Consider the following 13412-nt stretch of genomic DNA (forward strand, 5'->3'; position numbering starts at 1 on the left):
AAACGTATATACTCTGAGACCAAGGGCTTACGGAAACAGAAGTTCAGAGTGGAAGAACCCTAGGCTCTGGGATGATAGAAATGTATCTATTGTTTTTATAATACAAATAACAGAAAGCAAATCTTAACGTAGCTCCTGGCTGAAGGGAAAAATGTCGAGCCAGACTTCAATCAACATGACAATGTATAAATAACTTCTAATATATTCATATAATTGAAAAATATACAGCAGTGAAAAACAGACTAAGTGTGTTAACATGGCCAATTAGAAGAAGCCATGTTGAATGAAACGTAATTTGCAGAAGGGGATGGATATGCACACACACACACACACACACACACACACACACACACAGTATATCATTTATCATTTATTTAATGGGATAGACGTGAAACAACAATGTATATGGTTTGTGGATATATACAAATGTAATAATGTATAAAAACATAGGAAGGACTCCAACTCCTTCAGAATAAAGGCTCCATCTGGTTAGGGGGTAGAGGAGATGAATGGTATTCAGGAAGGTTACACGGAACTTCAACTAAATCAGTAATGTTCAAATTTATTAAAGTGGGATGCTGGATGCAGAGGTTCTTTTTATATTATTTTTATACTTTTCTGTATGTTGGAAAATTTTAGTGTTAAAACTAGAGGGAAAAAGCACTATTTAAAAGGCTTAGAGTCTAGGATCACTTATTTTGTAGGTGTAAAAGCTGAGGCTGGGAGAGTTGAGTGTTTTGCTTCTCATATATTTTTGAATTTTATTTAATTATCATACAGTAGAGTTGACTTTTTGGCGTACAGTTCTATGAGATCTTTTTTCATTTTTTTATTATGATAAAATACACTTAACATAAAATGTAACATCTTAACCATTTTTAAAGTGTACGGTTCGGTGGCGTTAAGTACACTTATGTTGCCGTGCAACCATTGCCACCATCCATCTCCAGAACTCTTTTCATTTTGCAAAAACTGAAACTCTGGGCTTCCCTGGTGGCGCAGTGGTTGAGAATCTGCCTGCCAATGCAGGGGACACGGGTTCGAGCCCTGGTCCAGGAAGATCCCACATGCCGCGGAGCAACTAGGCCCGTGAGCCACAACTACTGAGCCTGCGCGTCTGGAGCCTGTGCTCCGCAACAAGAGAGGCCGCGATAGTGAGAGGCCCGCGCACCGCGATGAAGAGTGGCCCCCGCTTGCCGCAACTAGAGAAAGCCCTCGCACAGAAACGAAGACCCAACACAGCCATAAATAAATAAATAAAATTAAAAAAAAAAACAAAAAAAAAAAACTGAAACTCTGTACCCATTAAGCAATAAATCCCATTACCTCCTATCCCCAGTCCCTGGCAACCAGCATTTCTGTCTTTACGATTTTGACTACTCTAGATAGGTACCTCATACAAGTGGAATCATACAGTATTTGTTCTTTTGTGACTGGCTTATTTCACTTAGCAAAATGTCCTCAAGGTTCATCCATGTTGTAGCATGTGTCAGAATGTCTAAGGCAGAATGATATTTCATTGTATGTATATAGCATATTTTGTTTATCCATTCACCTGTTGATGGACACTTGGGTTGCGTCCATGTTTTAGCTATTGTAAATAATGCTGCTATGAACATCAGTGTACAAATATCCCATAGAACCCCTGCTTTCAATTCTTTTGGGTATATGCCCAGAATTGGAATTGCTGGATCATATAGTAATTCTATTTTTAATTTTTTGAAGAACTGCCATACTGTTTTACACAGCAGCTGTACCATTTTACATTCCCACCAACAGTGTATAAGAGTTCCAGTTTGTCCATATCTTTGCCAACATTTGTTGTTTTCTGTTTTTGATAGTAGCCATTCTAGTGGTGTGAGATAGTATCTTATTACGATTTTGATTTCCATTTCATTTTCTACTTTCCCTTGTGATTTCTTCTTTGATCCATTGATTGTTTAAGAATGTATTTAATTTTCACAAATTTGTGAATTTTCCCATTTTTCAGTTGACCCTTGAACAACATGGGTTTGTACTGCATGGGTCCACTTATACACGGATCTTTTTCAATAAATACTACAGTACTTACTATACAATCTGCGTTTGGTTAAATCTGTGAACATGGAACTTTGGATATGGAGGGCCAACTATAGAGTTATATGCAGATTTCCGCTGCTTGGGGTATTGGTGCTCCTAAAACACCCCCCGCCCATGTTGTTCAAGGGTCAACTGTACTTCTGTTAATGATTTCTAACTTCATCCTGTTATGGTTAGAGAAGATATTTTGTGTAATATCTATCTTTTAACATCTGTTGAAGCTTAGTTTGCCACCTAACATATGGTCTATCTGGGAAATGTCCCAAATGCACTTGAGAGAATGTGAATTTTGTTGTTGTTGGGTAAAGTGTTCTCTATATGTTTGTTAGATCTAGTTGGTTTATTGTGCTGTTCAAGTCCTCAAATTTCTTGCTTTTCTTCTGTCTGACTGTTCTGTTACTGAGAGTAGAGTATTGAAGTCTCCAACTATTATTGTAGAACTGTCTATTTCTCCCATCAACTTGGTCATTTTTTCTTCATATATTTTGATGGTCTGTTATCAGGTACCAACATGTTTATAATTGTCATATCTTCTTGCTGTATTGAACCTTTTATTAGTAAATAATTTTCTTCTTCGTCTTATAAACTCTTTTTATTTGGGCAGACATTTATTTATTTATTTATAAATTTTTATTTATTTATTTTTTGGCTGCGTTGGGTCTTCGTTGCAGCACGCAGGCTTTCTCTAGTTGTGGCAAGTGGGGGCTACTCTTTGTTGCAGTGTGCGGGCTTCTCATTGCGGTGGCTGCTCTTGTTGTGGAGCATGGGCTCTAGGTGCACGGGCTTCAGTAGTTGCAACACGCAGGCTCAGTAGTTATGGTGTGCAGGCCCTAGAGCATGCGGGCTTCAGTAGTTGTGGTGCGTGGGCTCTAGAGTGCAGGCTCAGTAGTTGTGGCACATGGGCTTAGTTGCTCCGTGGCATGTGGGATGTTCCCAGACCAGAGATCAAACCTGTGTCCCCTGCATTGGCAGGCGGATTGTTAACCACTGTGCCACCAGGGAAGTCCTGTAAACTCTTTTGGTTGATAGTTTATTTTGTCTGATATTAGTATAGCCACCTCTGCTCTCTTGGTTACCATTTGCATGGAATATCTTTTTCTGTCCTTTCACTTTCAATCTATTTCTGTCTTTGGATCTAAAGTGCGTCTCTTGTAGACAGCATACAGTTGGATCATATTTTTTTTTAATCCTTTCTGCCAATCTCTGTCTTTTGATTGGAGAGTTTAATCCATTTACCTTTAAAGTTAGTACTGATAAGCAGGGGCTTCTGTCATTTTGCTATTTGTTTTCTATATGCTTTATAACTTTCTGTCACTCATTTCCTGCATTACTGTCCTCTTTTGTGTTTAGCTGATTTTTTTTGGTAGTGTAACAATTTAATACTCTAATCATTTCTTTTCGCATATATTCTCCAACAATTTTCTTGGTGGTTATCATGGGGATTACACTTAGCATCCTAAAGTTATAACATTTTACATTGAATTTATTAGCTCAATTTCAGTAATATACAAAAACTCTGCTCCTTTACAGTTGCATCCCCACCCCTTTCAGTTAGTGATGTCACAAAGTTATATCTTTATACATGTATGCCCCCAAACTTAATCTATTTAAATGCATTAGTCTCTTAAATTATGTAGAAAACAAAATGTGGAATTACAAACCAAAGTTACAGTAACACTAGCTTTTAGACTAATAATTGTGTTTTTAAAAATGTATTAATCTCTTAAATCATGTAGACAATATTAGAGTTACAAACTGCTGTTACACTAGTACTTGCTTTTATAATTGCCCATGTATTTTCCTTTACTGAGATCTTTATTTCTTCATACAGCTTTGGGTTACTGTCTGGTGTTCTTTCATTTCAACCTGCAGGACTCCCTTTAGCATTTCTTGCAGGGCAGGTCAAGTCATAACAAACTCCCTCAGTTTTTGCTTTTCTGGAAATGTCTTAATTGCTCTCTCAATTTTGAAGGATAGTTTTGTTGGATATAGGATTCTTGGTTGACAGGCCCCCCACACACACCTGTTTAGCACTTTGAATATGTATCTGCCCATTGCCCCACTGCCTTCTGGCCTCCAAATCTGATGAAAAATCAAATTACTCTATCAGTGTGGGTCTATTTCTGGACTATTCTGTTTCGTCGTTTGATGTCTTTTCTTGGCCAGATTGTTTTGCTTGCTATAATTTTATATAGTAAGGCTTACAGTCAGGTAGTGTGATTCTTTCATCTACCTTCTACTTTTTCAAAATTATTTTAGCTATTCTTTCTTTGCCCTTTCATATACATTTTAGAGTCAGTTTGCCTGTATCTACAAAATATCCTGCTGAGATTTTGATCAGAATTGCATTGAATCTATAGATAATTTTGGGAGGAATTGACATCTATCTTCCTTATGATGAACCCTTTAATCCTTGAACATGGTATGTCTTTTTATTTGTTAGATCTCTGCTTTCTTTAATCAGCCTTTTGCAGTTCTCAGTGTACAGATTCTGTACATATATTGTTAGATTTATACCTAAGTATTTCAGTTTTGGGGAAGATAATATAAGTAGTATATATTTTAAAAAATTTGGTTTCCAGTTTTACACTGCTATTGTGTAGAAATGTTATTGATGTTTGTGTGTTGACCTTGCAATCCTGCAACCCTGCTAAAATCATATTAGTTTTAGGAACTTTTCTGTTGATTCCTTGGGATTTTCTACAAATATAATAATTCTTTGCAAACAGAGATAGTATTATTTCTTCCTTTCCAATCTCTGTTATTTTTGTTACCTTATTTCACTGGCTAAGACTACTGGCATGGTGTTGAATTGGAGTGCTGAGAGTGGGCACCCTCGTCTTGATCCTGATGTTAATGGGGAGAGCATTCGGTATCATTAAGTATGATTTTGGGCATAGTATTTTTTAGATGTCCTTTATCAGGTTGAGGAAGTTCCCTCCTATTGCTAGTTTGTTGGTATTTTTGTTATCATAAATAGATGTTGAATTTTGACATGCCTTTTCTGTATCAATTGATATGATCATATACTTTTTTATTCTTTACACTGTTAATTTGGTAGAATTCATTAATTGAATTTCAGATACTGAGTCAACCTTTCATTACCAGGACAAACCCCACTTAGTCATAGAGTAGTGTTCTTTTTATATTGCTGCATTAGATTTGCTAACATTTTATTGAGAATTTTAGGGTCTGTGTTCATGAGGGATATTAGTTTAGTTTTAGTTTTCCTCCTCCTCCTCCTCTTCCTCCTCCTCCTCCCACCTCCCCTCCCCCTGCCCCACAGTTTTTGTATCTGGGTAATAATAGCCTCATAAAATGAGTTGAGAAATGCTTGCTTCTGTTGTATTTTCTGGACCAGGTTGTATAAATACTTGGTAGAATTGATCACTGAAGCCATCTGAGTCTTATTCAGAAGAGTTTTGACTACAGATTCTTTTTTATTGAGATATAATTGACATATAACATTATATTACTTTCAGGTATATAACATAATGATTTGATATTTGTATATATTGTGAAATGATCACCACAATAAGTCTGGTTAATATCCATCACCACAGATAGTTGCATATTTTTTTCTTATGATGAGAATTTTTAAGATGGTTAATATCCATCACCACAGATAGTTGCATATTTTTTCTTATGATGAGAATTTTTAAGATATGCCCTCTTAGCAACTTTCAAATAATACAGTACAGTACCTATTGTCACCACACTGTACATTACATCCCCATGACTTATTTCTTTTATAACTGGAAGTTTGTACCTTTTGACCACCTTCACCCATTTCACCCACCCCCAACCCCCTGCCCTCTGGCAACCACCAGTCTGTTCTTCGAATCTATGAGTTCGTTGTTTTGTTTATTTGTTTGTTTTAGATTCTACATATAATTGAGATCATGCAGTAATTTGTCTTTCTGTTTTTGACTTACCTCACTCAGCATGATCCCCTCAAGGTCCATCCATGTTGTCACAAATGGCAAGGTTTGGACTGTGCAGGTTATCTATTTCATCTTTGGTGAGTTTTAGTGGTTTGTGGTTTTAGAGGAAATTCTCCATTTTTTCTAAGTTGTTGAATTATGTGCATAGAAGTATTCATAGTATATCCTTATTATCCTTTTAATTCCTGAGGGGCTGTAGTGATATCCCTTCTTTCCTTCCTGATATTGATAACTTTTGCATTCTCTCTTTTTATCCATGTCATTCTGCCTAGTGGTTTCTCAATTATATTGCCTTTTTCAAAGGCATCCTTTTTGTTTCATTGATTTTTCTCTATTGTTTTTGTTTTTACTTTCATTGATTTCTGCTCTTTATTATTTCACTCTTTCTGCTTGCTTTGGGTTTATTTTGCTCTTCTTTTTTTTGGATTCTTAAGGTGGAATCTTGGGTTACTGCTTTGAGACCATACTTTTTTCTTAATATAAGAATTTCATGTTATAAGCATCTCACCCATTTTGGCATATCGTATTTTAATTTTTGTCCAGTTCAAAATATTTTATAATTTCCTTTGAGAATTTCGTTCCATGAATCTTCCTTTCCAGGCACTCAGAGAACTTTATCTGTTCCATGTCTTTTGATTCTTGGTTATAATCAAGTGCTAAATTCAAATATGTCATCTGATGAGGGTTTTTTAATAGCTTCATTTGTCATTGTGAATAATAATGTGATATTCATTTACCTTGCTTTATTAAGGATTATAATAGTTATCATGTATTGAGTTCTTACTATGTCCTAGGCACTATGTTGATCACTTTACATGGTCTTACCTCATTAAATTCTCTCAGCAACTCTTTTAGTTGGTACTGTTATTAGCCCCATTTTATTATTGAGGAGACAGAATCACATATTTTTTTCTTTATTTTTGAAAATTTTATTATTTATTTATTTATTTGGCCATGCCGTGGGGCATGCAGGATCTTAGTTCCCCGACCAGGGATCGAACCCGTGCCCCCTGCAGTGGAAGCGCAGAGTCTTAACCACTGGACCACCAGGGAAGTCTCTGAATCACATATTTTAAGTGATTTGTCCAGAGTCAACTCAGCCAGTAAGTGGTAGAGCTGGGATTTGAACGTAGGTTTGATTCCAAACCAAGTTCTTAACCATTATACTACATTTCCTCTAGTTATTTTATTTCTTGGCTTCTCAATAAGATTGTCAGCTTCTTGAAGGCAAATACTAGGTCTTAATTATATTGATCTCCTTTTCTCTATAGCGCCAGAGACGATATTAGACACACACTAATGGACTAATGTGTGTGGACTAAATTTAATGAAATTAACTGACCTGAAAGAGAATCAAACCCATAACACTTGCCATATTGCCCCAGGTTGTTACCAACTAAGGTAACTTAGTACAGTATCCTACACAGAAACAAAAAAAGCTGACAGAATATTTGTGACAGTGGTAATGGCCAAGTGTTCTAGCCGGCAAGAAGAAGATTTATAAGTGTGACTAACTGACCTGGGGTCCATCTCCAAGCTCTACTCTTTGGTTCTGGCCTTCAGTCTGTCCTTTTGCTCTCTCTCGATCTCCTTCTCACACTTCGAATTTTTAAAACAGTTTGACTTTCCTCCATGGTTCGTGAACCTTCTCCCCTTTTAATATGAGGCTTTTAGGTGAGCTCTTCACCATTTATTTAAGAAACATGTATCTGAGTCTTACTGTATGCCATGTACTTTTTAAAGCACTCTATACATATCAACTCCTTATAATAATTCTGTGAGTTGGAACTCTTATTATTCCCAGTGTGCAGATGAGGGAACTCTCACTGGATTTTCTAGTGGCTCATTTTCTATTTCCAATACCCAATAGAAATCTGAGTGGCAGGCTGGAGGTGGTATAAAGCAAAAGCAAAAGCCTTTGCCCCTGATGTGGTCAGTCATTTACCTGTTGGGCTGTGCCCTGGGTCTGTAGAGGACAGTGCAGCTGTGTAATTGGGGCAGTTTTGCAACAGAACACACTAGGGGTTCTGTCGCTCTTAGACATGACCTTCCCTGCCCCATGGGCATCCCAGAACCTTTTTTCCTACCTGGTCTGTTGTCTGACACACACACACACACGCACGCACGCAACATGTGTAATGTTCATATCATGGATTTGAAGTGCAGGGTACAGCAGCAAAAACACGGTCTTGAAACTTGGTGAGTGTGACTTCTCCGTCTGCCACTTATTTATTATCTGTTTGATCTTGGGCAAGTCACTTAATCACTTAGTGCTTTGGTTTTTTCAGCTGTGAAATTGAAAATGATACTGATTATAATAAAAACTGTGAGGATTAAATGAGATGATGCATTTGAATACTTAGTCCAGTGATTGGCACATGAAAGTTGCTCAATATATGTTAGATATTTTTTATAATTAGTGATATGCAAGACCCTTTTATATATTAAGGATAATTCACCCTTCGGCCTATATGTAGCTTGTGGAACTGAATTTTGAGGACCCAGAACAAGGCTTGTCTTTATCTAGGAATTTATTGGTTATTTTGAATCTTGATGTTGGCTTTTATCTTCTTTATCTCTGACCTTCCATGAGCCTTTGGGATCAGTTCCATTATCCTCAAGATTTAACTTTTGTTGCCCAAATATCTACTTGGCCTTGTGTAAATGCCAGCATTCTTTTAAGGTCAGTGGCAAAGCCTGGCACTAGAGTTCAGCTTTACCTCGACTACCAGTGAGATGTTTCCTCTCCCAGGGTGAGTGTTTCTGCTGTGGCTGTCGCTTAGGAGGGTCCAGGGGCAGAGTTAGGCCACACGTTACTTCACCCCAGCCCTGGAATGGCTGTTAATGAGCCCTGCTCCAGACATTGAGTCTCGAGCCAGAGTTTTCAACAGTCAGTTTCTGAGAGCATGGGGTGCCCCCTAGAAGGATGCTGTCGTAAAAGCATGGTAGTCTGGCCAATCCGGGGAGGCAGGAGGGACATTGCATTGGTGTGCCTCCTCCGTTTCATGGACAAGCTAAGCCCTGTTAAACCGTAGGACTGCTGGGCTGGCATGGCCTAAGAACCGTCTCCCGACAGTCATCCCCTGAGAGCTTATTAAGCCTGGAGCAGGTAATGAAGGGGGTGGTAAGAGAGACCCCTGAAACCAAAAGGAAGGAAAACGGAGCATCTGTGACTCTGTACCTGAGGTCATATTTGCAATGGAGGAAGGGAGGCAGGCTCTGGTACAAGACAGTGAGAGGGGTCTGCAGTCAGATAAACCTGGGTTTGCATTGTGGCTCTACTGTCCTCTGTGTGGCACTGACAAAGTCACTTCACTTTTCTGAGCCTGGTTTCCTCATCCGCAAAATGCAAACAATAATTGTACCCATCTCATAAGATTGCTGTAAAAATTCGGCGAGAGAATTTACTTAAAGCAGCTAATTTGATACTTGGCTGGAATATGTCAAGTGCACATCATCACCATCACCACAGCATTGGTAACAACAAGCAGCAGAAAGAAACAAACAGCAGCCTTGGGGCTTGTGTGCTGTTCCCCTGGGGCTCCTTATAACATTGTCTCTTAGTCTTAGGCACACGTCTGTGAGCGCCAAGAGAAGAGCTTAAGTTCTTCTAGGTCCCAGTCAGGACATAACAGAGATCCTGGTATCACGAGTCTGCTGTGAGTGTGTGTGTGAGAGAGCGCGAGAGTGAGCTTGAGGTCCGGAAGCCACGTTGACTCAGCGATGGTTGTACGTGACCCGTCAAATTAGCTTTTCTCCAGGAGGAACAGACTGTCGTTCTTTGCTTCTCCCTCAGTAGTAAAGGACCACTTGCCTGGATGAAGGAAGCTGCTTAAATCCATCCCCACAGCTCGCACAAGCAGAATTTGTTCCTGACTTGCTTGTTCTTGAGCAAGTCAGGAACCCCCTTAACAAAGGGTTCCTAGTGTGGGTTTTAACAAGTCTGGAATTGGGAAACGGTATCCCTACCCGGAGACCCGTGGTTTTCTTGTCTCTGTCTCTTTTTTCTTTTGTGTTTTGCTTTTAAATCAAAGAACCCAGTATGTAAAATACATGAAAGAAAGTTTGGAAGGCTGCCACTTCTGCCCTCCCCACCTCCCGCAGCAGCCCCTGAAGGTGTTTCTAAGAAGGTGGGAGAGCGCATTTGCAGACGCTGCAGTTGGCTCCCTGGGTTGTATTAGCTAGCCTTTTTATGCCCAGGTCTCTGTCTGGGGAGAAGCCTTGGGCATGGCTGTGGAAATAAGCAGCCTTGCTCTAAGAAACAGGTCTCTACTGTAATAACACAGTAGTGTAATAACACCTGGCTCCCGCAGTTTCCCTTTGTAATGCTGCCTGAGCCGCAGCAGTTGGAGCTGAGATTGGGACTGACCACATGTTTAGGGAACCCAGAGCTCATCATGCAATGAAGTGCTGCAACCAAAGCGTGTTCACAAAGTGGTTGGGGGATTTTGAGGTGGCGGTGGCGCTCTTCAGAATATTTCAGTTAATGCAAAATACGCTGCTTTTCATTTATTTATGCGTGTGTGCCAACTCCAGTGCCGTTTTTACACAGAGAGCCACTTGTTTACATGCTCTCCCATCTGGCATGGCATAACCTGACACAGTTTTGTCTGCCTCTGCATCAGAGTCAGGGTGTGACCTGCACTTTATCTCTTTTCCTCTCCAGGCTACAGATGCACATGTTGAATGGAGCTCTTCTTGCCCTGCTGTTTCCTGTGGTAAATACGCGGCTGGTAAGTAACCTCTTCTAGGAACATACCAGCAACATACAAAACGGTACTTGCTTGCTCATGTGCCCGTGTGAGTTTTAATTTTTTTTAATTTTTTTTTATTCAAGTATAATTGATTTACGATATTATATCAGTTTCAGGTGTACAATGTAGTGATTCAATATTTTTATAGATTAATCTCCATTTAAAGTTATTATGAAAGATTGGCTATATTCTCTGTGCTGTGCAGTGTATCCTTATAGCTTATTTATTTTATACATAGTAGTTTCTACCCCTTACCCCTCCATGTAAGTTTTTTAATATCTACACATTCAGTGTCGAGGTTTGATGCAGCCCTGTTTGGATGCAGTAGCGCTTGTTGGGGGCGAGAGTATTGTGTGGAACTCTAGGGCTTTAATAAGGGTTTAGGCCAGAACCAGAACAGACCCAAAAAGCCTACAGAGGCTCTTGGAAGGGTTTGGTGAAGAGAAAGGGGGCCCCACCCATTCGACAGAGGCTTCTAGGTGTTCTAAGGTCTGCTTTGCCAAAGGCCCCTTTGGGCAAGAACTGGATTTCTTCCCTGTTCCTCCAAACCCACAGGGCAGTCTGGCCCACACGTTCCGCCAGTGGCTAGCAGGTAGAATCCCACTGTGGCAGGTGGGTGGGTGATGAACCAGTGCAGAGGGAAGCAGAAGCTATAGGAGTGGCTGGGCCCTGTCCTCAGACTCCCATATGTGGGGCTGCAGAGGGATTAGCGGGCTGGGTTAGAAAGCTCAGGGAAAGAAATCACCTGTGAAATCCTTCCTTCTGCTTTCTGTTTTCATGACTTAAATTTGCCTCACGCGTTAAGATCATAGTTTAAATCTCATAATGATAACCCTTCCTCTTTGGGTAGCATTTTATAGTTTACAAGGTCTTTTCAAATAACAATTGTGTAACGTAGATATTAAGCTGGGTGAGGGCGAGTATTATGGCCTCTTGTTATAGAAGAAGAAACTGACGTTCAGGGAGTCACACAAATTCTAAGTGGCAGAGTTGGGAGTGGAGACTAAGCCTCAGATCCTACAACCACAGCTACACTTCACTCTCTCTGAGGATTTAGTCACTCCCTCTCCACAAATACTCATGTATACCCTTATGATTGTTATACTTTTCTAGGTGCATATTATATATACGTCAGTAGAAATTCCTCCCTCCCTTCCTTCCTTTCCTTCCTTCCTTCCTTCCCTCCCTCCCTTTCCCTCTCTGCCCTTCTTCCCCTCTCTGATGGCAGATTTGCTATTATATTTGTTATGACACCTAATACTTTCCAAATAAATGTCAGGCTATAGCCAGCCAGCTTATCAAGAATGTCCAAGTAACTTTCCTTAACATTGAAACTTCTTTGATGAGTTCTCTCTTAACTAGCGATTCCAATCACTCTGGTAAATAATCTTGGTCCTCTTTTTCTAAAATGAAGCTGATAAAAGCTCACGGTGGTGGCTCCATTTGCATATGTCTTGACAATTGGCTTTGGTCTTGGTCTGGTTATTTTAAGTGGTTGGGACCCCTCCTGGGTTACCCTGGCTTTCCAGACTTTTTGCTTTGCAACCCCTTATTTGAACTCAGATTGACTTAAAATAAGACACAGGAAGGTAGGCAACTCTTTAAGCCTGATGATCCAATTAGGCAGGAAGTCAGCTTTTGACTTCTCTTTTGCCCTTCCTTCCTTCCTTCTTGGCCCTTGATCTTTTTAATCCTTGTTTTCCTAATTAGCTATAATGAGGAAACAAGGAAAGTAGAATGAACTAATTGGTGTGTATACCAGTAACACAGACATACATACACTCACATATATAAAGACAGAGAGTGAGGGAGTTGGAGGAAGTTGCCACAGTCAGCTAAAGGATTTGGGTCATCAGTGAATTTCCATGTGCTGTAGTACTCTGTCCTGTGCCTCATTGGCACTGAGGTTTGCAGACCAGCTAGAGAATACCCAGATCCAAGTTCCTCCTGGTTCTTCATCTTAGAAGCTGACACCTTAGAAGAAGGAACGTGTATTCCAATGGCCCATATTACAAGTAAGTGCCCTTTGCCTCCAGGATTTCAGAGTAGGTCTCTTTCTGGCTTCAGATGAAGTGTCTCAAGGGCGATTTCCCTTTTGTTTCTTGGAGGGAAGGAGGGGAAATGCATCATGGAACTATTATTAGATCAGCAGAGAGCTGAAAGCTTGTCTGGTCTAATCTTCTAGAGGGGGAACTTAGATGGATAAATGACTTGCCTAAAAAGCCAAGGTGGGCGCCCCTCGAACCCAGGTCTCCTGACTCAGACTTCAGAGCCCTTTTCCTGTTGTCTGATTGAAATTCAGTGTGAGTTTGAATACTAGTGAGTCAAGATGCTGGAGATGCTGCTTAGCTTCTCTCCATCTAAAAGAGTTGGGTCATAGGCTTCTTTGATAAGTTGATGAGGACCATAGAGCCTCTTCCCAGATGCGCAGAGACAAGTTTGCGTACAATTTCAGGGGGGACACAGACTGCCACCTCCTGCCCCGTTCGCCCATAAGCCCATCCATGGATCCCATGGTAAGATCCCCCCAGCCCAAGCTGTCAGTAGTCCATGGCTTGGAGAATAGATGAGCTGCCTATTTTGTGAGCTCCTTGTTAATAGCCAGTGGCTTTTTGGTCTGATGGTGATGGGGTTC

At 40.1% G+C, this 13412-nt stretch overlaps 1 protein-coding gene across 15 annotated transcripts in view; it reads left to right on the forward strand.

Moving 5' to 3' along the window:
- TMEM164 (transmembrane protein 164) overlaps positions 1 to 13412 on the forward strand; it is a 160869-nt gene that overhangs the window by 87521 nt on the left and 59936 nt on the right. For all 15 annotated transcript variants that reach the window (XM_082377484.1, XM_082377479.1, XM_082377480.1 and 12 more), the window contains one exon: positions 10690 to 10756. In XM_082377484.1, the coding sequence (XP_082233610.1) occupies positions 10697 to 10756 (60 nt within the window). In that variant the 5' untranslated portion in view covers positions 10690 to 10696. The remainder of the gene's footprint in view (positions 1 to 10689; positions 10757 to 13412) is intronic.

Source organism: Balaenoptera borealis (assembly GCF_965194805.1).
Source record: "Balaenoptera borealis genome assembly, chromosome: X".
Classification (NCBI taxonomy): Eukaryota; Metazoa; Chordata; class Mammalia; order Artiodactyla; family Balaenopteridae; genus Balaenoptera; species Balaenoptera borealis.